General features: G+C 37.5%; 1 protein-coding gene across 11 annotated transcripts in view; it reads left to right on the plus strand.

Moving 5' to 3' along the window:
• MLLT10 (MLLT10, histone lysine methyltransferase DOT1L cofactor) overlaps positions 1-26,767 on the plus strand; it is a 242,181-nt gene that overhangs the window by 185,565 nt on the left and 29,849 nt on the right. For all 11 annotated transcript variants that reach the window (XM_025199722.1, XM_025199714.1, XM_025199715.1 and 8 more), the window contains 2 exons: positions 7,642-7,820; positions 26,089-26,206. In XM_025199722.1, coding sequence (XP_025055507.1) covers positions 7,642-7,820; positions 26,089-26,206 — 297 coding nt within the window. The remainder of the gene's footprint in view (positions 1-7,641; positions 7,821-26,088; positions 26,207-26,767) is intronic.

Raw genomic sequence — 26,767 nt, forward strand, 5'->3', positions numbered from 1 at the left:
GTGAGTGTCAGTCAACTTATGATTTTTAGATATGATCATCCAAAATAATGCTTGAATAATCTTCTGCTACTTTCATGTGATGCTGGGTGCCCACTCTCCTTCCACAAACAGTTTTTGTTTCCTAAGTTAATTGTGAACATCCCCTCTCTTGTTACTACAGTGGTAAAAGAGAAAGTATACTAACAGGGATGTGGTCTAAAATATTTGTTAAATGTGTAATTGACTTACTACTTATGATGTGTTTAATATTTAATTGTAATTTTAGAGGCAGCTATTGTCAAAGTGTAGTCTTAATTTCCCATATTCCATACATGTGGGAAGTGGACAAATATATTTTCAATGTGTACATTGTGATGCAATCAATGTATTTCGAAAGATGTTGCAATGTGAGAAAATAGCATAGAAACCATATGCATTTTTTCTAAAAACCAGAAATTTTTTAACTCATCAACATTCTTCATTATTAAGAAGCAGGATTATCCTTCATTACTGGTAATTCCACTACAGAATTATTGCAAATACTCAAACAAAGTATCATCTTGGGGTAGGAATAACGATGTTGAGTGCAATGATTATATTCGCCTGTCTGTAAAGTTCTCTGTCTTGATCTTCCAAAGAATACTCGTGTCATAAAACGACATGAGTACCTATAAAATGCACTGTCAATCTAGTGTATATGAAAGATATCTCCAAAATAGCTTACTCTTGCCTTAGTCATCAGCAAAAGTTTGAAATTTTTCAAACTGAGCCTTTATGATTGAAATTGTAAAATCAGAAATGTCTTTTGAAATAAATGCAGTAAATAATTCAAGCTTTTAAATATAGGCATATCTGTTTGACATGCAGAATAGCATCACAGAGCTCTGTTAAGAGTGAAGGACCTTGGATAAAAACCTAGTAAGAGGAAGTAAAAGTGTGTCAGCCTTAGTTCTCAGGGAGAAATTAGTGTAATCAGTTATCTGAAATAATGTGAAAAGTATGGGGAATTTTTATTCAGAAAAAATGAGAAGTCCTAGTACAATAGAAGGCAAGGTAGATTTGCATCTTAGGCCCTATCTGAATGTGCAGGTAAAGGTGTGATTGGATCTAATGTGTGATCCACACAGTCACACCTCCTGCCATGCCATACATACATGGCAGGAGGTGCGATTGCGGGATTGTGCATTAGGTCCAATCGCACCTTATGGCCAATGTAAGTGGAACCCAATCCTGGGCTCTTCCTGCAGCAGCAAGAAGCAGGCCTCCATGGCTGGGAGCCCCCTTTGCCCCCTTTGAAGGGGCTTCCAGCCATAAGGACCACATGCAGCCCAGACTGAGATTCCCTGCATCTGACAGCGTTTTGAGACCCGACTGCACTTCACATGCAGCAGGGACCCAGAGACCCTGGAGCTGACAGGACTCTTTCTGATCTGTCCACGTCTGTTTTAAAGTTTTCTTTTTTTAAGTCAAGTGTCTTTATTCTGCTGCTCTCCTTTTTTCCTCCCCTTAGGATCTTGAACTCATATCATTTCATGGTCATTCTCACCCAAGTCATCTTCCACCTTCATATTCGTAACCAGTTCCACCCTGCATTTGGGACGGGATAATTGCATGCACAAGTACAGACTGAGGATTGATTGGCTAGGGTGTGGTATTACAGAGAAGAATCTTAGGGTTACAGTGGATCATAACCTGAATATGAGCCCACAGTGTGCTCTTGTTGCAAAAAAAAAAAAAAAAAAAGCCAACAGCATCTTGGATTGCATTAACAGGAATGTCAGTTGCAAGTCAAGGGAAGCGATTATTTTACTGTGCTTAGCACTGGTGATGCCTCAGCTAGAGTATTCTGTCCAGTTTTGGGTCCTCCACTTTAAGACAGATGTGAACAGAGTCCAGTTCAGAGCAACAAAAATGATTCAAGGCCTTGAAAATGCCTTGAAAAGGCTGAAAGAACAAGGATTGAATGTTTAGTCTGAAGAAGTTTAGGGGAGGGGGGGATTTGATAACCATCTTCAAATGCCTGAAGGGCGATTATAAATAGGATGGGGATAATCTATTCCCTGTGGTCATAGGGGACAAGAGTAGGAGCAATGGCTTCAAACTGTAGTCAAACTGTACAGGAAGTTTTATGCTACAGATTAGGATGAACATCCATGCTATGAGCATTGGAACAGGCCACCTAGAGAGGTTTCTCGAATATCCACTCTGGGAAAGTTTTAAGAGCAGGTTAGAAAAGGGCTAGACTAGATGACATCATAAGGTTCTTTTCACTCCTATTTTTCTATAATGCTATGATGACTGTAGTGTGGGTCAACAAGTTTACAAGAAGTGTGAACTTGGACAAATGACTAGGGAGGAGCATAAGCATCTTGCTTGGGTATGCAGGTATGAAATCCAGAAGGCCAAAGAGCAATTGGAGTTGCACTTAGCAAGGGTAGGATAACAAGAAGAGTTTCTAAAAGTATGTCAGCGTCAAGAGAAAGATCAGGGAAAGTGTCAGCAACAAGAGGAAGATCAAGGTCCCTTACTAAATGGGGGAGGCAGCCTAGTGACAGATGATGCAGAAAAGGCTGAAGTGCTCGATGCCTTTTTTTACTTCAGTCTTCACAGGCCAGGTCAGCTTCCAGACTACAGCACTTGGCAGCACAGTCTGGGGAGGAGACCAGCCAACATTGGGAAAAAAACATGTGAGGGACTATGTAGAAAAGTTGGATGTGTACATGTCCATGGGATCAGATGCGATGCACCCAGTGGTACTGAGGGAATTGGCCAATGTGATTTCAGAGCCATTGGCCATTATCTTTGAAAACTCATGGTGATTGGGAGAGGTTCCAGATTATTGGAAAAGGGCACATCTTTAAGAAAGGGAAGGAGGAGGATCTGGGGAACTACAGGCTGGTCAGCCTCACCTCAGTCCCTGGGAAGATCATGGAGTCTTCAAGGAATCCATTTCTAAGCACTTGGAGGAAAAGGTGATTAGGAACAGTCAGCATGAATGCACCAAGGGCAAGTCATGCCTGACCAGCCTTCTATGGATGTGGAGGGAGCAGTGGATGTGATATATCTTGACTGTAGCAAGACTTTTATATGGTTTCCCATTGCATTCTCCCAAACAAACTAAGGAAGTATGGGTTGGATGAATGGATTTTAAGGTGGATAGAAAACTGGCTCAATGACATTTGAGGAGAGGCTGAGGGAACTGGAAAAGAGAAGACTGAGTGGGGACTTGTGATAGCAGCCGTCAGCTACCTGAAGGATGGTTGCAAAAAGGATAGAGCTAGACCAGGGGCAGGCAATTATTTTGGGCAAAGGGCTGCTTACTGAGTTTTGGCAAGCCATCGAGGGCCGCATGACAGGCAGCTCAGGGCAGATAAATATTAATTTTCTAAATTTTTTAGGGGCCCCGCGGGCCATATAGAATGGCCTGGTGGGCCACATCCGGCCCCCGGGCCGCATTTTGCCCACCCCTGAGCTAGACTGTTCTCAGTGGTGGCAGACGATGGTACAAGGAGCAATGGTCTTGTTATAGCAAAAGAAGTTTAGCTTAGATATTAGGAAAAACTTTCTTAGTAGGAGGGTAGTAAAGCATTGGAACAGGTTACCCAGAGAGGTTGTGGAATCTCTCCATTCTTGGATGTTTTTAAGTCCTAGCTAGACAGAGCATTGGATGTGATGATATGATTGGGGATGTTCCTGCTTTGAGGGTTGAACTAGATGACCTTCTGAGGTCCCTTCCAATCCTAATTTTCTATGAGTCTATGAACAGCATGAGCCTCAACTTGACCTGCCTACCATTTTAATGGTTCACATTAATTGTTGCATTATACAGCAGTTTCAGATTGTTGCATGATCAGATTGCATCAACTTCTTATTTGAATATGATTGTTTTGATCAACGTAATTGTTAAACTTATTGTGGGCTGTAGTTAGCTAATCATGATTCCAAATGCACTACTGATAGTTAGGAAAGAGAGTAGAGGTTTAACATCTGGCATAGCTAGTTTTTGTTACTTTCACACTGTTACAGACTTGCCAGTTGACCCATGTAACACATGTGGTAAAAAAAACCCCAAAAGACCTTGCTTTATGTAGGCACTTCTGAGGCACATTCTTGCCATTGCTTCTATAAAATTTTGCTCCAATAGCATAGCTGATGCAAAAATAAGGCCACTTCTAGCCTTCCTCAGAGGTCTTTTTGGTCTAACTGTAACATGAAGCCATGTTTAGCAACTGTGGAAGCAATCAAACTTTTGTGTTGTGTTATTTTGATGAATAACTACTAATAATAACTTTTTGGACAAAGTTTTGCATTTTGTGCTTCCATGCAGTGGACCTCAGTAGTTGAACAGTTACACATGTGCAGGAAGTCAATTTATAAGCTTCTACACCTTCTCCCAAGATGACTCCCTGTATTAGAAACTTACATATATTTTGCTGAAATTTAATCTTTGTCACAAAACCCAGTGATATTTAGCTTTCCATAAATTTTGGCTTGTATGTGTTATGTCTGCTTTTTCACCTATTTTAGCATTCTCCTCCAAGCCCCATGGTTTTTATGCTTATTTTTTTCCAGGTCCTTCATTATTACCATCTGCTGATTTAGGCATTGATATATTTATCTGCCCCCCAAAAAACAGCATGGTGGTTTAATGTGTTCCAGATGTTTTTAGGGGTTTTTTTTAATTAACAAAGACTATTTTCATATGGGTTTCATACAGTTGTGTTTGAAATGCTGTGTAACTCAAGGGTTGATCTGCAAATTAGGAGCCAAATTTCCTTCCCTCACTCTCATGAAAAAGTAACTTACTGTACAGCTAGTCGCAGTGGAGTCAGTGGGACTTCTCAGGGAGTAAGGCAGTAGTAAATGTAAAGATATCACGCTCAGGCTCTTTTAAGGCTTTAACAATATACTGGGAGAGAGGCCATCTCCCTTTCATATTTTGCAGCATCAACAAGTAGGGAAGCTTTACTTTGTTATAAAGCCTACTCTTGCTTCTTTGGCAAATTAAACTATTACTGGTGTTTTAATAAAATTAAAGTTTGTCACTCCATATGCATTAACAGTTTGCTTGCATTAACAGTCTGCTTTCAGTTTTATTCTCTGCTGCCAGGCCTGTTTATGCACTCCACGTTAAATAAACTATCATTGGTTAAAAAGCAGAAAGAATCCTGGTAGTAGGGACCTGAAGTTAGGTCTCTCATACCACTTCACTGGGCTGTATAGAGTCAGGCTCCCTCATCCCTCTTTTCGGCTCCATGAATCTTGCTTCATGGTTGACTACCAGGTCAGCTTCAACTGGAGGTGTAGAAGGGGTTCCCATACAGCTAGCCCACAACCTGGTGGTTAGGGCATGGTTCTAGGAAGTGAGAGCTGTGAATTTTAGTCCTTGCAGGGTGAGGAGGTCATATAGCTCAGGAATCTTTCCTGGGCTAGTGTTCTAAGCAGTAAACTCTTGGGTGGGAACTGCCACAGTACCAACTCCTCCTTTGGTTTTGCTTTGTAATGAACTAATTACACAGGGGTGGGAGGGCTGGAGCAAACAGCCAATCAGCCTAGGGCAGAGAAAGTCAAGTCAAAACTGTAAAAATTTCCCTGAATGTCTGAAGGTCTTTGCTTAAAAAAAAAAAAGGAGAGACGGTATGCTGCAGTTCTTCTTCAAGGCCACATGGAGTGACCAGGAAAAAAGAAACGCACACCACTGCTTGTATCTTAGTGCCCACTTTTTGTATGCTTGAGGGGTGTCCTCTGCACAGTCCTGGGTCCACATGATTTCTAGGACTTATAATTCATGTGTAGATAGACAGAAACAGTAGTTTATCATCAGTGTGTGGACTCTTCCTATTCAAACTATTAAAGCTTGAGCCTGGGTAAAACATTAACATAATCAACTGTCAGAGTAGATTGATTTAAATCAGCTATTTAAATCGTGATTTGAATCATTAAGAGGAAAGCATTGGTTTTTAATTGTTGATTTTAATCAACTTTTCTAATTGTATTTAAGTTATTTTCTAAAGATCTGCATTCTTATTTGTTTTATTAACATTAAAACATTGATTTACAACCAAATAGAGCCTTCTTGCTAGATTTGATACCTTTTTATTCTGTGGGTACACTGTACCTGTATACATTTATTTAAGCAATTATATATCTTAATTTTAGATTCTTAACTACTTTAATATATTACAAAGTTGTGAATTTATTTGCTTGATCTGTTTACTAGATAATTAGCCCTTGCTCATGATTTTTATAACAAGCAGCTGTTTAAGGATGGGAACTGGAATTTAATTAAACATGCAAAACAGCATAATTTATCAAACAAAAATAAGAGACTATGTTTTGTCTGGATATGTAAACTTTTATAAAAAATATATCACTTTTACAACCAAATGATTTATGGAAGAGTGGATTATGAGGAATCATTAAATTAAATTGGCTATTTCAGGATAGCCTTGGAAAATTTTCAGATATGTTTAAGTCAAAGTAATGGAAAGATAAGTTCCTTTTCACCTAAATCTCTTGACAGTGACAGTCTCCTGTGTTACTTAGGGTGTCCTTCAGACTGAAGTAATAGATCTTGTCCTCTCCCTCTTCATTTTCATTCGTAGACTGAAAGAGAATGTCAGGTTTTTCTGCTTTTTCAAATCCCAGTCTATTTTTCACTTTTGCCAGTCTCTTGCACAACCTTTGGGTTCTCCACAGCTTCAGGCCTTGACAGTATATGATATATTGTACCATATTTAAAAATCCCAGAAGTTAAATATTCTCCCCTTGATTCTTTCTTTATTCATTTTTTATTCTTTCTTTATTCATTTTATCAGTTCTATCAACCATTTACCATTCTGTCAACCATTTACTTCTCTTAGCAAATCTGACCACTTTGTTCTCAGAATTGCTGTTAATTCTATTAAAAAAATGCATAGGAAATTCCTTTTAACTTCAAGAATTCACTTACCATTTAAAAAAAAAAATTATAGTACAAGGATGGTTGTTTTAATTTCAGAAAATTATTTTTAATTCGTTCAGTTTGTTGCACTCTTTTGAAACATTTATCCTTTTACTGTAGCTTACTGAAGTATTAGACAGATTGCAGATTCAGTAGAAGGCAAACATTTTAGCAGTAAATTGTACTGTTATACATATACCATTCTGTACTGTGCACAAATATAGTTTGATTTATCATGTACATTTTAGTAATATTTATAACTGAATCAGTGAAATCATCTAGAATTTAGAGCAGTGATTCTCATCCGGGGTGCCACCACAGCCTGCTGTTCTATGAGATCCTTGTAAGGTTACTGCAGAGTACTGTACAATATTAGCACCATTATGTGTGCAAACACCTGTGCATGATTCACAAAATAAACCCAAAGATTTTAAATAGGAATCTTTAGTATCAAAAACTTTGGGTCTGTTGTTCTCTTTCTGAGTTATTTGCGACAGAAGAATTTATAAGTTTTCTGTGGGCAAAGAGTGAGTAGAAGCTAACACTTGGTATTTTTTGAGGGGTGCCTTGAGTCTAAAAATTTGACAGCCACTGTAGTCTGATTTAAATAATCTTGACTTGAGCCTTTTATTAACTTCCACTTTCATTTTCTATAGCAAATTTATATTGTTGGTCATGAACAGAAGTTAATTCATATAAATGTTATTGTATTTTTTCAGGTATTTATAGCAGCAATGATGTAGCAGTATCATTTCCAAATGCAGTATCTGGTTCAGGATCTAGCACTCCAGTTTCCAGTTCTCATTTACCTCAGCAGGCTTCCAGTCACTTGCAGCAAGTGGGAGCTTTGTCGCCTTCAGCCACACCTTCTGTAACTACTGTTGTTGCTGCAACTCAGGTAAAGCATTGCAAGATGAATAACAATATTCTTTTTAACCTTTTCTTTTCAGAGAGATGGGGAATAATAGAAATGGCTGCTCCAAAACAAGGTACTCTTATTTCAGGAAAGGTCTCACCAACATGGTAGACAGAAGTAATACCATCTCCTTGCCCCTACTCAGTAGTCCTCTCTGTACATCCAAGGATCTTGTTGGCCCTCTTAACCACAACATAGTCCTGGCAACATTGTTCATCAATCCTGACACACAATCCTTTCATAGTTACTATTGTCTATAGAATTGTGAATTATATTGTTTGTATGAACCTTCATTTGATGATATGATAATCTGTTTTTTTAATGATTCAAGTATTTTAATGTTCCCAGATCAGCCAGTATAAATGTGTTTACCTTAACATTTATCATTTCCAGAATGTTTACCAGCACCAATCATAGATGTTGTTAAGATTGTTATCTTTTCATTGTTCCTGTACCCAGGCAGGGTTGCTTAGGTCTAGACACAAAGCATATTAGCACTATATAACTTGATGAAAATTACATTGGTAATATATACATTGGTAATATATATATTGGCACTATATAACTTGATGAAAATTACATTGGTATCTGGAAAAGACAGAGGACCAGTTCTCCTGGCATAGTTGCTGCAGTAGGTACTATTACGCTACTTTGTTGCTGGATGGCAGGTAAGTAGCCTGTTAGCTTTGAGTAAACCTATTATTCTCTAGCATAATTCTCAGAAATGGTTGAACCCTTTTGGCTGAAGTTAGGCACCTAAATGGAAAATTCCAGCCTATATTGTTAGTCTGGCAAAGCTATAAGAAATTGAAAACAGTATCTCATAATGGGAAGTGTCAGACCAAGACTGCTATCTTTGTGCATAATGTATATTAAGAGCAATAGTTTCCCAAAGCTAAAACAATTGTGAGTAGAACTGAGTGAGGGGGAAAATTAAATATAAATGATAGCTGGAAGTTGTTTTAAGTCTTTTTCATGAGAGGCCCAAAATATAACTGACATCATGACAGAATTTATTAAAACAGACATCCTGTTTAAGCAAGAAGTGAGTTAAAGGATAAGTAAAATAAATAAATAAATAAGCATACTAATACATGAAGAAAAAGGGAGATATTGACAACAATAGTTATAAGTTAGAGGTTATACAACAAGGATACTTAAGAAGGGAAAATGTAGAGTTCATTGGGGGTGAGGAAGAGGGAAGAAGATTTATGCCCTTTAGGATTAAAGACCATAGAAAATAATTTTTTTGCATGTCTTTCCTTCCTCTGAGAACAGTGAGTAAATATTCACGTTGTCAGTACTGAGCGGTGTTTAAAAAAGAAAGAGTGCACAAAAGTGCTACTGTAGATTTTTTACTCTAACCACTAATACATATCTCTTTTAAACCCAAAAACTGAATTTGGGAATCCTAATTAGAATATTCTGTGGATGTCTGTGTCTTCCCTTAAATCAGGGCCATTGGACTTGCAGCCCCTGAAGGGCTAACACCTGGCCTGCAAACTTCTTCCTGGCTGCCACTCTTCCTACCACTCTCACAGCAGCTCTTGGGGATCTTTGAGCTCTCCTGCCCACCTTCGCTTCCTGCCCCTGCCCCTAGGGATAGCACATTGGGTCCCAGGGAGTCTGTGGCTGCAGGGGCAACCCCCAAGTTGGTCAGCCCTACCTTAGAATATCAATCTTTTCAGTGGTGGAAGGGTTTATATGCCTCATTGACCCAAGAAACTATGTTGGCGAGAGCTTAATCTCCTTTTAGTGCCCTCCAGGCAGGTCAGATCTGGAGAAGAGCTGACCAGATAGCTGCATCTGGTGAGTCACCCTTTTTGCAGCTGAAAACATAAAAAATTGTGTAGCCTTTTTGTAATCTCTTGGAATGTCTGCACATTGTTAAAGAGAACTGAAGCTAACTGTTGCTTGTTTCTAAAGAATCAGATCACTGTAATGTTATTGTTGCTTTGAGTGAGACCCGCCTGGCAAACCAAAATCAGTTGAGGAAGAGGAATTGTGCCTTTGTAGAGCCAAATTCACTATTCAGTCTGACCTTTTCAGAAGGCATCAGTGATAGCTGCCATGCATATGTATCCCTCTGATCTAAGGGTGACATGCTACACTGATAAGTATATATGTATTCATTCTGTTTATTGTAGATTCGTTCTGTGGGATTTTGACAAGATTACCTCTGCAACTGCCAAATTAGTCAGAATGATTTTCCTGGGAGACTTCAGTGTGCATATCAGGAAAGATTTTTCATCCTGGTATCATTTATTGGGCATTACAGCACTGCAAAGGCCAGTGCCAGTGGCTATGGGTTTCTGTAGTTGTGTACTTGGCATGAGCTGGTAATTCCATGTGCATGTTTTTTGACAAGCAGGTAAGAAGAATGCATCATGAATGCATCTGCCATCCCATCAGTAGTGCCTGATTGGCTGCATCAGGGATCACAAGCCACTGGATCCAGCCCATGGAGGTGGGGGACTTTGGCATCACCAGGGCCTGGCACCTAGGAGCTGTGCCTATGCCACAGTTGGGCAGAGAGGGGGAGGAGTGCAGCAGGGAGAATTGGTAGCAAGGGAAAGTGGAGGCAGCCAGATAGGAGCACCAGCTGGCCTTAGTCCTAAACCAGGTTGTTCCAGCTCCAAAAAGTTGCTGATCAATGAACTTTGTCTTTGTTTAACAGAAAGACTTTAATGTCATGATTCATATCATACAAAAAGCTGACTGCTGCCCAGGCCACTGAGTAATTCACTCAAAGCTAGGAAATGGAAACAAAAGTCCTGAATTGGCATCACTCTGCCTGTACTGCCTGGTCTGACTCCTCCTGAGCAGCAGCTGGACGTGGGGGCTGGGCTGGGCAGGGCAGGGATTAGCCAGGGGGCAGGGGCAGTATCTTAGATTTCCTTAAAAATGATATTGTCACCCTATTGAAAGCTAACTTTGAAAATTTAGCCTAAGTATTTCAGCGTCACAGCCATGAATATTGATCTGCTGAATTGCAGACAGGTTTGTACAGAGTTATATGGAAAGCTGACATCTGCTTTCTCTGGTAAGGACATGTATGGTAGGATGTAGGGTAACATTAGGATTTTTTTTCCCACATACTGAAATCAACCACAGCAATTGGCAGGTCTGGAGGACATGTTACAGTTTTGCTTTTTATGTGTTCAGGCAAGAATTTTGGAGATAAGAGGGAACTTGACAACCACTGATGGATTAAGGCTCAGGGATTAAGTCTCCAATCCAAAGGTTCGGCAGTGATCTGGTTGTTACAGCTTTGTTGGGTTGGCCATGTTGCTTACATGACCAGTGTGTAAATGTCTAAGTAGCTCCTGTTTGTAGCACAGCAAAAATAAAGCCATCCAAAAATGTGTGCTGTACAATTACTGAAGTTCCATTTTGTTCGAAGCCAGATACAAAGTGATTATTGGGAATCTTTGGCTTCAGGGCAGGTAGTGATGGTATCTGTGTGAAATGAGAGGTATTGACCTCTTCAAGCTGTGACACATTGCCAGTTTGCAAGAAAGCACACTAGGTTTAAGGAACAGTAGGAGAAGTCTCAGACCATACGTGTACCACAGGACTATGAGTGGCATTGCGGGGAAGTGGCTGAATCATTTTTTTGCAAAATTGACTTAATGAGTTATATGCACAATCCTCGTATGTACTAGAAAACCTCTGACAGCTGGATGGATTGGCATTATGTTTCCTAGCTTGTCCTTTCTGAATCCAGGGGACTGACAAATAACAGTTGGTCTAACAAATCAATTGGTGCACATGCTCTCAGTCTGAGTTCTCAATTATTTTTTTTAATTTTTATTTTTTTTAAGAATCTGGAAAGTCCATGTAAAAAGCTAATTTAGAACATCATCAAGGATGCAGAATGAAGTGCTGACAAGTTAGAAAATGCCAAATTTAAGTTAGAGTTTGCAGCTTTAATTCTGTGCCCTTTGGAATATTTAAGTACATGATCACATGCTAATTTTTTTTTACAGAACCCCTGCCTGATTCAGTGCACTGCTTGTACACTGGATAAGGTAGTGACTTTGTAATAAATAAGGCTATTTGTCTGTGGATTCTTGTACTCTTACCTTTTTTCTATGCTTGTTGCTGTCCAATGTCTTCCATGGGATTGGCCTCTGTGCCTCCTAACAGTTCAGTGAGTCTTTATTATCCTGACAAGTTATTCAGCTGCTGACAAAACATAAGAAAAAGACATATCTGAGAGGCCAATGTCAGAGGTGGGTTTGTACCACCTAAGATTTGTGTATATTCTGTGTTTTACGGGTTAATCCCCTGGGTCTATTTGTCACTGCTGTCTAGTTTTCATCTGATTGCAAGTTACTATATAGTACATGTCATACTGCTATCTTTCCTTTTTTCCATTATAATGCAGTTTTTTCCTTATAACTTTTTGGTGAGAATTTTTCTTATGATTATTGTTAAATTTTAGGAAACTACTTTCGCTGACAGTGATTTGCATTTGGACATTGGTGTTAAAAGGATTTACCTATGTTGCATTGACCGAATATTTGTTCCTCTCTATGTTTAAACGATTCTTTATACTTGGTAGTTTATATCTGATGTTTATGATCATCCATTTTAGATTTGCAGAGATTCTGGTTTTGTTTTATTCAGGTCAGTGTACCTGGTTGTTTAAAATAGGGTTTCAGATTAACTCCATTATAACAATTTCATTACAATATTATAAGATATTATAATAGCATAATAATTCCATCATAATATTATAACACAAAATAAATTATGTATTGTGTATAATAAAGAATTGATACATTATTGCATTGATGAATTAGTATATTTATAATGTAATTATTATTATATTGTCAAAGAGCTTTAATAATATTTAGGGATGTTTCATAGATTCATAGATTGTAAGGGGCTGGAAGGGACCTTGCAAGATCATTGGGTCCAGGCCCCTTGAACCAGGCAGGAAAAACAAGTGGGGTCAGGTGACCCCAGTGAGGTGACCGTCCAGTCTCCTCTTGAAGATTTCCAGGGTAGATGATTGCACCACCTCTGGAGGGAGTTTATTCCACAGTCTGGACACCCTGACTGTGAAGGAGTTTTTCCTTTTACCCATATAAAAGGTAAATTGGTTAAACAGTTAAATGGTAATCATATTTATTCTGTCTAACATTTACCTCCCAGCTCAGTGCTGCCCTCTACTGGGGGAGCGACTCTGGGAGCAGCTGCCCGGGAGGCTGCGTGGATCTGGCCTGCAGCACCTCCCTGCTGCACAGTAGCTGTCAGTTACCTGGGGGAACAGAGCTGGGCAAAGATGCGCAGCGGAGTCATCAGGGCTTATATTGGAGCAAGCACAGTGGTGGGGCTACTATTAGGTGTCACAGGGGTGGGCTGCGTGGAGCCAGGTGCCCTCCCATCCCCCCAAAGCACCCACAGGGGCTCCCATCTGTTGGGACAGCTGCACCTCTCTTCTGCCTGCCTGCTTGCCTGCCTACCCCCTGGACTCTGGCAGCTGTTGCTTGGCAAGGACCCATATAGGGGATGGATGTGCCACACAGGATCACTCCTGAGGCATCCACCTGTGGGCTAAGTGCCCTCTGCTAGGAGTTGGGGCACCAGGGCAAGCCCTCAGCCAAGCAGGAAGAGCATGGTGCCGGCCCAGCTGTTCGCTGCATCTGGACAGGGAAGGAACTGCTCACTTCCTGTCAACTCTGCCATGCAATTTTGCCTGGCTTTGCTACCTTGGGTAACTGTTAGTTACCTCTGATGCAGCAGCTGTGTGATGTTGCAGCCCAGATCCCTGCTGCCTCCCGGGCAGCCCCTGCTGGAGCTGCTTCCCTGACAGCAGGCAGCACCAAGCCGAGGATCCCACCAGACCCCGTCTCTTGTTGCCCGGTGCTGCTACAGGCTTCACCAAGTGGAGCCTGCTGTGGCCACGGACTTCAGTCCCAGCTGGTGACAGAATTGACTGCAGTCCCACATGTCACCATCAGCCCTGGCTTCCTGCACCACCCTGCCCCTCTTCTATGGGACCACTGGGCCTTTTAACCAGTATCATTAGAATAGGTTAAATGGGTAGTTTTCTAAATGATATTTACATCCCTAGAAATAAATTTACTGCAGAAAGAGAGGTGGATTGTATCTACTAGCTTCTTAATTATATAAAAGGCCCACAGAGTTTTTCCTTGTAATACTTTACTGAGGTTCAGTAAGTAGTGATTTCAGGATATGTCCCATCTTTATGTCTGCTCTCTAGAGTTAGTTCTATTTTATTCTCTTTTACTAGTTTTGGCAGTTCTTTATTATTTTTTTAGTTAACCTGTAGAGTCCATGTATTACACGGTGCTGCTAGATGTTTCTTCTGCGTGATTGGCCAGATTTTCAAAATACGTATTTTATTGCATGTTGACAGTGTGCGGGCACTATTTGTGTATTATCCTCAGTAGGCATCATTAATTTAATACAGCTTTGAAATAGCTGAAGATGTAACTTGTAGAACTTACATGGCAGACTATCTTGCCTCCACTCAGGGTGGGGATAATGATGCATTTGCTTCCATGTCAGCCTTCTTTTCTCTCTTCTGTATGCTGCCTACCTAACATCCTTTTTCTGGCTTCCTACTGTGCTTCCTTAAACAGCAAAGCAGCTGGTAGAGATATGGAAAAGAGAACAACGTAGTTGCAACACCACCCCATTTGGCTTGAATGTGGGGAAAACTTTGCTTTGCTTCTCTTCCCTGCACAGTCCCTCTTGGATAAGGAAAGAGAAGCTGAATAATGTCATATTCCTCTCTTTCATTCCCTGATGAGGTTTTGTCACTGAGCATCAGAGAGAGAATGGTACTCCAGAGTTCCATTTCTCACAAAAGTTAACTTTTTTAAGGAAAGAAAGGGTGTCCCATTTTTCTGTATCTTCTGTTTTGTCCAGTGGCACTGGATCAGTACAGTAGCTGGATTAAGGAAAAATTGTAGCTTCATTCCAGGTGAAAACTATAGATCTCAACTATTTTGAAGGTATGTAGTTCTTCACTGAACTCTTGAAATGGAACCTTTATTCATCAGCCCTTAGTAAAGAAGAATCAGCTATGAAGAGCAATGGTATAACTGTCATTTATCCTAGAACTGAAACAACCATATTGTTCAAATGTAGACAAAACATAAGATTTCAGTGGGCACGTCTACAGGTGTGCTTTAATGCACATTAGTCTATTTTAACGTACAACAAAAGTGTCACAAAGTGTCACAAAAAACTTGTTAATGTGCATTAATGAATAGGTAGATGTGCCCAGTGAGTGTTAACTGAGACAGGCATTTGGTGGCAGGGATTTTTTTTAAGGGATTCATTTTAAAATTACTTTAAACTAATTAATGCGTTAGTCTGTTGCAATTTACTCTTCTAAGAAAATAATAGCTATTCTATACCAACACTACATGTTATATAGTGCAGAAAGTGCAGAACAACTTCTATAATTGAAAGGGCCAGGGAAGCCTATGCATCGTTTTTTAAGCTGTTAAAATTGTCAAAGGTGAAATTCACTACTAACTGCACACCATTTAAGCCCCACTTTAAATGCATCATTATTAATTTCTTTGTGGGGTTTTCTCAAGCACTTACCTGAGCATTAGTGCTTCAAACATTAACTTAACATCACAATTCCTTGGGAATTAAGTTAATATTTTTTATGTTTGCATGCAGAGAACTGAAGCACAGACTCACTAATGTCAGGAATAAGCTGATTTGAGTGCCTGGTTAAGTCTGTGGCCTTTTAAAAAATAATTTAACATTTTTTACTACTTTATTTATGCAGAACTCAGCTCTCGTTAACTTCAGTTGTAGCTATGAGTTCTCAGTTCTTCTGCAAATCCAATCCTAGATATCTCAAGTAGAATAAGAAAATCACCTTGCTCATGCTGTAGCTCATTTTCTGACCTTTACAGCAAATGAAAAAAAGTGGGAGAAATAGTGTGGGATCTTGTAATTAAAGTGTGTGTCATAATGGGTATGCGTAGACATGCCAAATTAAGGTAACACGGGCAACCTTAATTATAACACCTGATTTTGCAACCGTAGCACTTTCAGTGGAGTATTTGTAAGAAACTTTGTAGGTTTTCAGAAAGCAAATTTAAAAAAAAAAAAGTAAAGCGGAGTCATATTGAGTAAAGTACAGTTCATCAGTAAGGTTAGTAGCTTTGAGTGAAGAGCCTTGATTTTAGCCTTTGAGCTTTTAGGTGATGGCAATAGTGGTTGTCCTCTTCTGTGGAAGCCAGCCATTAACAAGAGATGAGGCACAGTTGTTGCTTGTAGATTTTGGAAATACTTGCTGACAAATGAGTGCTGAGACTTAGACATCTGTGAGTGAGTTTCAGGTTGTGGGTGTAGTGCACTCACTCAATTAATACAGCACAAACTCTTCTGTGCCTGTTTCTTTTTTCACAACCATGTAAGTATGTTCCTTGGCCTGTCTGGATTCTAGGCAGGCAGCTTGCTCTTACTCCTTGCTCCCTTGTCACCAGCAGGAGGAGAATGAAGGGCATAGGAGAGGAAGTTGCTTGCTTTTAGTTCCTGTAAATGTTATTGCAGCAGCCCTTGGCTGTGGGAGCAGCAATTTAAGAGAAAGTTCTGCTTTGTTCCAGCTCAACCCTGAAGGGAATTTCTCATCCATTATAATCTTAAAGAGAATTTAACTGCAGTCTAAAATGTTTGTAGGCTCTTACCAGGACCAAACTTGAGCAGATTTTCATGGGCTCAATATATCTCTGCCAGAAAGTTGTTTTACTTGCTAAACTTCAAGATTTTACTCCAAAACATAGAGATGCTAGAGTTTCTCAGCAGTTGCATATGTTTTTTAATTTGGGCAAAACAATGTATTTTCTCTGGACAGTTTTTGTTGTAACTGTGTAAAGTTGAATATTTTAGGTAAGATAGGAGGAGTGGAAAGTTGTAGTATGAACAGTTAGCTTAGCATTATTATAAGCAATTGAAAACAGGAGCTTTTGATTAAGTATATTGGTTCTCTTTAACTATGAAGTATATTTATATCAGGGTTTCAAACGTATGCACTGCTGAGCTACCAGCAGGCTACTGGAAGTTGGGGGCTTGGCTAAGGGGTATGGTCTGCAGATGGACATGGTCATTGGTGGTGGGGGGCAAGGGAGAGCTGTTCTGACAGTCCCAATCACCTGCAGCTGCTTGGCCCACTGCCACTGTTGCTATTATAGTTGCTGGACCCAGGGACCAGGACAAGCCTTGCAGTCTGGATCCAACCTGGGTCTAGGGTGAGTTGGTTACCCTGGTTTTATATGGTGGTTGAAATAGGTTACCTGTCTTATACCCAGGATAATCATCACCTGTACAAACTGAAGTTGAGAATTAAATATAGCATCCTTACAGTCATCACTGTATCATCCATTACAATAGAGAGCTTCTGTGGCCCGATAATAATGAGGGAAATTATTCTGAAGAAGGCAGCTGATATTTCTTTACCTGTTCCTAAGTTTGGCAAATGGTATGAGTATGTACTAGGAGAGTAAGAACCAGTTATCTCAGGATGGGCCTTGATGCTGTTTTATCGTTGAGAACTCAGAATGCTTGCTGACATCTTAAAGCTTGTCTTTTGACATGAAAACAAGGGTTTTAACTCCAAAATAGCTTTATTAATTCAAAGTTTCTAGTGCAATTAATGTAATTTTTTCCTGGCTTGTCTTCAGACTTAATGGCTAAAATAGGATGCATACAATGTACAAAGAGCCAGGTGGATCCCTGGTGGAGAATCAGTGCCTGTTGTGAATTAAGTGTCAATATTTTGGCTGATCTGAATGTCTAATGGTAGGTCAATACACTGCCATATGGGAGAATCAGATGTCAGGTCCTGAACTCTGTCCTCAGTTTTTTGGCCTTATGAGGATGAGGGTACTTAACCGGAAAGGGAATGTCTCATCTCATTCTATAGTGACCCCTTCTGGCTGACAAGGGAGTGGTATTGACTGGTTTAGACAAGCATTCAGATGTACCCACTACTGTCATAATAGGGGAATTTGTGCTTTCTAAGGCAACTAAAAGTACAGATTAATGACTTCCCTCCCAAACTAACCAAAATATTTTTATCTCATCTAATCATATATTAACTTCAAGATGCTTCCATGAATTGATGATACCAAGAAGCTGTTTTATTAATAAGGTTTTCAGTATGGATTTAACTTTTTTTTGTTTCTTATTCAAAAGCTCTTTTAATTAGTTGCTGGTTATTCCCAGGCAAATTTAGGGAAAAATCTCATTTCTTCTCATTCATTACGACGGAGGATTTTGGGGTGGGTGTGAGGGAGAGTAGTAAGGAGGAGGAATTTACAGCCAGAGGGAAAATTCTTTGTAACATGTGACTCAGCTAGAAGAACAAAGGAATCATAGTTGCAAGTAATCTAGTATTCAGTCCAATTAAAATCTTGACAGTTTATATTTTCTTTTTATTTCAGTAAGATTGACTTTATATCTACATATGAACATACAGCTAGATTGAAAAGCAGTTGCATGATTTTGCACACTCTTGCATGCTGAGACAACTGCATCTATGCTTCTGTCTAGCAGTAAATGCTTTTTGCCTTCAAGCTGAAGCTTATTTAGCTTGGCTTATCTGGTGCTGCTGTAGCAACCATCAGTCTCCAGGCAACTGAGGCACATTGACCTCTTCGTTGAACTGAGTGTAGCACTACTTCAGTTTAGCTGCCTGAGACAATAGTATAATGGTGGTGAATGTGAAAAATGTGAAATTTTCTAGAATGTATGCAGTGAGAGGATACAAAAATATTTAGGTGAAACTGAATGAATAGGTATGACTTTTAAAAGATTGCAACTATCTGTAGTGAATCCTTTGTTACAAGCTGCAGAATTCATTGTTGATGTAAAGTCCTTATAAGCCATGTATAAAATGTAGTGTTTTGAAATCATCCTTCAAAGAGCAATAATTCTTTTAACTCTTATTTTAGATGTTTGCTTCATCATTTGAATAAAAGTATTAGGTTTTATTTAGAATATAAAATTGGATGTCTGTCAATAAACAACTCATTAATGATAACAAATATTTTGAAATTGTAGATTCATTATGGAATTGGAATTATTTTTAGTGATTATTTGTAGTATTACCGCTTCTCTAAATTCATATTTTAGAATGTCCATATTAAGAAAATAAAACACTAAAATATAATATTGATAGTTAATTTTAATCAAAATCTACTGTCTGTTGCCAGTCAGGATGAAGAATGAATTTGAAATTCTTGATCTGTAGGTTTTTGGACTTGGGAAAGACAGACTCATATGTTTGATAATAAATTCATCAACTATACAAAGCAGATACAGGTCAATAGCCATGAATATGGTCAGGTGTAAAGAATATGGAAACAAACAGTATAAAGGTATCTATATTATTATGCTAAATGAAGGTTCAGCTTTATTTCCTTGTGAGGGAGATGGTGAAACCCCAGAATCTGGTGCCTTTAAGCCCTCATTTTGAAGAACTGTGAAAGTTATACTTCTAAAGAGTTTACACCCTCTTATGATATTCCTTCATTCCATGTTTTATAGTTAATTTGCCAATTTGTAAAATAATTAGATTTGAATTAGTGAATAATTTACAGAATATCCAGCTTAGTTAACACAGAAAAGATCAGTAAGCCAATAATACGGTTGAGAGTATAGCTGTTTCACTTTACTGGAAGATACACCTTCTACCCTTGTGGTTTTTAATGATTTGATGTGCCCTTGTTGTACAGTGGGCAGAGGTATAAATTAGTTTCTGTAGGTGTGCCATTAATTTTTCATTTTGCCTTTCAAATCCCACTGTGTTTCCCAGTTGCATTCATTCTTGCTTCTCTTAGAGAGTATTTGAGTGCTTTTGTTTGAAGGGTAGGTTTTTTTCATTTAATTGAAGGATTTATGCTTGCATTTAATCAAAACAATTGATTTCTCTAAAACTAGTATTTGATTATGTTTTTTATAGATAGCATCTTCATCACAGTTATGGTTACTTTAGTTGCTTGCTTTTTCTGTGCTGTTAACAAAAGAATTAATGTAGTAATTTAATTATTTAAAACCATAATAATAAAGGGATTTTTAATAATTTGTAAATAACTAAAAATATCTTATGCCTTTTACATATCAATTTGTTCATTAATAGACTATCCTCCTTGGTTGAGAAGTTGCTTTTTTCACTTTTAAGTTAGCATGGGACTTCTTCCTTGGTTCTTCCATTTTTATTTGTCTGATATATTTTGGTGGTATTATTTAGATTTGTTTTATTATAAACAATTCACGAAAAGGGTTTTTTAAAATCATAAGGATAGTTCAGTTTAATAAAAGTATAGCGCTCTCATTGATAGAAAACTTTCAGGGTTTTGAAGTATTTGGTTTAAAGGGGTCATTTTTTCAGAATATTCTTTTTCAGAGAAGGAATAATTGAAAGGCCCATGGTAGATGTTTGGTTTTTGCTAACATAAAGCTGATAGTGGATAAAGTGGGATTTACTGTAGGAAGTACAATATGCTGTTCCCACTTTCAGTCACTGGTAGTGCTGCAGTCTTTTCACTGAAGAATCTGCTAGATTATTTTAAATTTTATGATGAAAACGACATTAACATAAGAAGAAATGACAAAGACAGATGAAAGCATTGGTGATGCTTAAATAGGTGGTTCTGTTGAAAAGATAATTCAGAGATGCAGGTTGAGATATCATATTTATATCCTGTCTTACTGTGTATACTTGAAATGTTGATATGGTGCCAGTGGGAAAGAAATGCTGAAACATTTATCTTTATTGAGCATTTATTTTGATTTTTGATTACACCTGTATTTCGTGGCTATCAGGAAAGTACTAGAAAGTATGCATATTTTTCCATAGGAAGCTAAAGTTTAGATTGTTCCTGAATAGCATATTCCTGTCTTGAGTTAAGGGGAATTGTATGCAGCTAGTGCCCAAGAAGGAATTCTGCTGGCTCAGCCACTTTCTCCTGGTTTTCCCTGTCAGTGTGCGCTGCTGCAGCAGCATTTTAACCACCCTTTAAATGGTCTAACAAAAGTGTATATAGCATAGGTGCCAGTATTTGGAGGGGAGAATGATATTTTGCAACAAGGCTTCCACTCCTTGTACAACTTTAGATAGTACTTCATGGGAGTTGAGGTGGTGAGGGTCTTTTGTGCACTCTTTCCTTCCTCTCCACTCCCTAAGATAGCCAACCATTATCTGACTCCAACTATGTAACTGAAATTTGTAAAATGGCAGGGCTAGACATTCTCACAGATACAGTTTTATTTCTTTTTCTAAATTTCTCATAATTACTCTTGCATAATTAAAGACAGGAAGGTTTGCACTTCACAGAAAAAGTGTTTGGTATTTTTGAGTTCAGATTGTGTACATCATTCATAGATATTTTTATTGCATTATGATCTTAGTTATTACTAAATTAATTTTCATCACAATATAGCTTTTTATTTTAATTTTGACTTAGCTATTAATATTGCATTTGTTATAAGCAGTATTTGCCAGTGATTTATACTATGTTGTCAGTTTCCAAGATGACTGTATTCTCCTTCCTTAACTACAGATCTTCATTCTGCAAAACTGATCAGTTATTTGAAAAATATCCAATCATATCCTGTCATTTTTTAAAACCTGCTTAATGCTTAAACAGATTACATCTGCAATTTTTCATTGTTGTGTGCTTTAAAAACCCTACACCAAGTTTGGTGTAGCTTATTTGTAGAAATACTTTGTTACAAAATTAGTGTTGTATGGTCACCTGAATTGTTTTTAATTCATATAAACAGCAACAGGAGCTGAACTTTCTGAGGTTATTGGTGCTTTCTGTCAAAGAACTTGCATTGAAATATGAGCAAACTAATAGCATTCCTAAATATTTACAGCTTAAACTGTATCAATTTGTTGTATGTAGTTGAGGGGTGCAGGCAACTTAAAACAGAAGTAAGAATATATTTTTATTTTAAATGAAGATAACATTTGAGATATATTTCTGGACTCAAGTAAGCAATGAAATGATTTTCCATTTACTTTAAAGAATCATCATAATATTTTTGGTTCTAAAGTACTAGCAATGATTTTTTTTCAGTCAAAAAGGAAGAGATTTATTGATTAGATATTAACTGATTAAGAAGCAGTCTTGGAACTGGTTGTTCAGCTCATCCATGTTGTCCTATCATGAATGAAGGAGAGTTCAGTAATGGTTTAACTACAATTAAATCCCTCCCCTTTCTTTATGGAAACTCAACTGTAGGCATTTCAGCATTAGCCTAAACAATGGTTTTGAATATGTTAAGCCCCTAACAATTAGGGAGCAGTTTGGGGCATTGAATAATGTCGAATGATGCAATTGAACCTGACAGCTTCAACAGTCAGCCTACTCATGGGACCTGAAAGTTGTTCACACTTGGTTTCATCTCTCATCACACGCTGAGTATTAAAACCTTACTGGTGTGGAGCTGAGACAGAAATGGGGCCTGTTATCAGAAAATATTTCATAGCATAAAACTTGAAAGGATCAGGGGAATATGCACTCTCCTGGGGACTCAAATTTTTAAAACCCTTCTAATGTAAATATTGTTGTTCTATTCTCTTTGACTTCACTGGCAGCTGTTTATAACTTTATTTTAAAGAGAAAAACTTTTTTCCTGGAATATCAACTTAGTCCAATCATGACAGTAAATATTTTTTTGTAAATTTTGCAAATGTTAATTCTATTTATGCAAAATAGTGTAATTTTTACATTATTCTGAAGCAATATAAATGTTATAACATTTCACAAAGTATATATTTTGTTCACATATAATTGTTCTACTTGAATAATTATCAACAAAACTAAAAGATATATCTGGTTAGCCTTTATATTATATGATAAATACATTAGATGGTCAGTCAAAATGTCCATCATTTTGTAGTAGTCAGCTGTTTTTTGAATGATAGTGAAATAGCTAGCTTTACTGTGTGTAGCTTGGTTGCTTTATTGATTTTCCTATATGAAAACAAATACTGCATACTTCCAGTTGGACCTAATTTTTCCAGTTGGAATCCTTTTGAGGAAGATGTCTGTATTTATATACAATGAATGAATGAATAAATAAATAAATAAATAAATATAAAATGTTTAATTATCTCTTTTATTAGAATTTGTACAAGTACATTTTAGTTATGTGTTGCATGTAGGCTGTTAAATAGGATCAGCTGAAATATAGAATACTACAGCTTTAAAAATGCTGCATTTGAGAACAAGTTTCAATCTGGTGACCTTAATGTGTATTGACAGGATGATTGCGCATTTTTAATAAATGCTTGCTACAGCCTGTTTCAACTGTGAGTGAAACATGAAGCTCCTGTTTCACCTTTAAATAATGCAGTACTCTAATACCTTCCTTACTTTCCTGTCAGATGTAGTTGTCATATACATAGTCATGTTTTTCAAATCCATATTCATGCCACTTTTTGTCCTCATTGAAAGAATACACTTCTAAGTTTTTAAATTTACCTCCAGCTACTTGAGCAATTTTGTTAATGTGACTTTTTTCCTTAGAGAGTTGAATTAGGTATGTGATGTGACTAGGAATTCTGTAGTTATAGCTTACGTCACAGGAAGCCTTAAATATTTAAAATGTAAACAGGGCTATACACTTAGGCAGTGAACCACCACTTGTGAAAATCCTCACATTTTTAAATATTGCTTAAATTATGCCAACCCTTTTGATCTAGTATGTCAGCCCATTTAGCAAACATTAATTTCTTTGATGTCTTTGTTTTGTGCTTTGATGGTTCCTCAAGAGAGACTTGCTACTCCTTTCAAGATTCTTAGATAATTTTAACTAAATTCATCTAGATCTACTTACGAAAATCTCTGTGCTTGTTTCAGTTAACTAAACAAACTGTCCTTGCTGGTTATTGCAGTTCTGCGCTAAGGTATACACTTCATTGTAACCTAAGACATACAAAGTTTCATGGTTTTTATTAATCTCCCTGTGAGTTATATAACAGTATGAGGAAATAAATTCAGTCTGCCATAGAAGTCAGCCTCACAGTCTTAAAAAAGGTGGTGCTTTAAACTTCCTAAACTTAAAAACCAATACAACATCAATTGCATTTACTAAAGGGCAGAAATGCATTCACATAACTTATACCTGCTGCAATTAAATTTTAAAGTTAATGGTGTTTTACTTCCTTGTTCTTATTTTTTAAAATAGGGGGTAGAGACAGTATTTAGTTAAGTTTCTGTTTGTTAAAGTTTTCTTAGTGGAAGGATTTAAACAGAAATTTTTCCCTATTATTTCTTTGAGAAAAAAAGAATTTAAAGGTTACTAGCAACTAATAATGGTTGAGTTGGAGTCATGCTATAGGTGTTTATTGAGGAAAACAGCAGGAGCTGTTCAGTGTTGCCTGCCTTCATCAGTAAGTGTCACTGTACTTATGTGCTACATTTCAGGGCTGTGTTGGCATAAACAGGTAAAAGAAAAGACCTACAGTATTTTAAATGCTATATGACTTATTCACATTCATTCCAGCAGAAATATAATATAATTGTGTAGATACTGAAACAAGGGTCAGATTTTACATTCCTAGTGAACGTGTGTGTTTAGGGCTGTATGTTCTGGTATCTGTTGAAATGACAATTGAAACAAAACATTTTCTTATATAATTTCCTATTTCTTTAAGCTGTGGTCATTCTAACATTTTATGTAACAATAGAAAAATTTGAATGCAAGTATTCAACATGATTTTGCATTAGTATACAGTAAATATAGCACATTGAAAACAGTTGTATGAATTTATAAAAGTCCATTAATCACATTTAATATGTTGGCAAGAAGCCAAAACTTAATGGTAGTGTATGATTTTTTCCAGAGACACAGTTTGTAGTCTATAATATTTTTCTTGTAATAACCAGTATGCTTCTCTTGTCTCTTGTGTGCAGTTATACATGTCAAAATGTCCTGCAACTTGAGTTCTTTGCTGTTCACCTTTTTTTTTTGTATTTCAAAAAATAAGCATTTTTTCTTCTAAAACTCTTGTTGACATGTTTCTAAAATGTGCATATTAAGGGTATTATGTATATAATCTCACAGGTTGTTTAACTGTTTTTCTGTAAGCATAAGAGCACAGACATAAAATCTATTTTTTCATTCTGAAAGTGTTTTAATGGAAGGCGAATGCAAAATCTTCCATCAGTGGCAGCACTTCGTGTGTGTGTGTGATAGTGTGTTTCCAAAATTCCGTACTTAAGCAAGATTTGTTCTTCGAAAGGGAGAAAGATATGCAGCCAAGGAAGAAGGTATTTTTATTGCATTGGATTATGCAAGATTTTGGCCAGCCTCCTTAGCTTCATCTGTTTAAGGGTTCATTTTCACTTGTTTGGCACAAGTCCCAGCAAAGACCTTCAGAATTGTGGTTAGCAACATGAATGAACACAAACTTTGGACGAGCTCTTCAGTAAGTAGAGCTGGCCTACTGCCAAAAATACAGTTCCTTATATGGGGTCAGGGCAAAGCTGTGATTCGTTGAGCCCTGTATTGTATAGAAAACATACTTGTAATGGCTGGATGCTTTCTTTAAAATAAAACAAAACAAAACAAAAAAACCACCAGGCTTCCAAGTCTATCAAAATAGGAAGTAACAAAATACTGTGCAGGTTTTACTAATGACAGACTAGAGCAAAGGAAATATGGCTCTGCGTATTTAAACTATAGAGCTGAAAGTTGGACCTTTTGACCTCCACAGCCGGCTTGTGATGTAAGGAACCCAAGCATTTGTGAGACATCTGTTGTCTACCTGCCCTTATTTTGTAAATGGTTTAATAAGATTAAATAATTAGTAAGATAACCACATGGTCGCCATGTTATTAAGTCCTAGCATTGATTGCATACTTCGGAATTGTAAGCAAGTCCGTACATCCTCCTATATGCCAATCACTTTAAAGTTTCCAGTGAAACATTTTTAACATATTTGTACAGTACATTTTTTTAATATTGGCTTTTTGCTTAACAATATGAAAGAAAATTATAAAATACATTTTAAACTTCAGTATGTTCAGAGCTGTTGTGTTCAGAGGTGCTGTGTTACCCTTTTCTCAATTTGATTTGAAAATCACTAGTGAAATTTAAAATAGTAATTAATTGTTAGTTATTTTTATAGAAAAATACATAACTTATTAGGAATCCTGCCTTCAAATATTTTAAGAGATTTTCTTCCAGACGTTGTTTTAAGGATTTTAGTTTAATTGTTGTCTTACAGGCAAACAGTCTACCTGGATCTTCCCTCAGTCTGCCGTCATCCCACATGTATGGCAATAGACTGAATCCTAATTCATCAATGGCAGCACTTATAGCTCAGTCTGAAAACAGTCAAGCAGGTAAGCTTGCTAGAACTGTTCCAAACCTCTGCCTGTTTTCCTGACTTCAAATTTTTCGAATAAGATTGCTGTTTTTATTTCTGAACTCTTGCTTCAGGATTTAGTTAGTAAACCACTGTATACAGTTGTTACATGTTGGAAATTAAATTCTTTGTTGTACCGCAAAATAGCTATGCATTTTTTACTGTCTGAAATGTAAATGTTTAAGCAGAGCCATCAGCAGGCAGGGATGCAACAATGTCTCTTGTGACTTTTGTGATTGATGTGTTCAGTTCTCAGCTCTTTGCAATGAAAGTAACATAGCTTTGGGTTTTGTCGTGAATAGTTTAAACCTTTATTTGCATAATTCATGAAATTGTATTACACACAACTTTGCATGAAAGAGATCCTGTTAGAAAACTTCTACAGTGTTTAGTAATCCTGTGAATATTTACCAATTGACATTTTGTAACATTGGTCTCTTCTGCAGTTTTAATGAGGCACTGGATTTGCTTTGTTTCATTCCATCCTTAAGGATTTGTTGACATGTCCTAGTAGTCATGCCCGTTTGGGGGAAGGGAA

Source organism: Alligator sinensis, unplaced genomic scaffold (genome assembly GCF_000455745.1).
Source record: "Alligator sinensis unplaced genomic scaffold, ASM45574v1 scaffold221_1, whole genome shotgun sequence".
In the NCBI taxonomy this organism is placed as follows: Eukaryota; Metazoa; Chordata; order Crocodylia; family Alligatoridae; genus Alligator; species Alligator sinensis.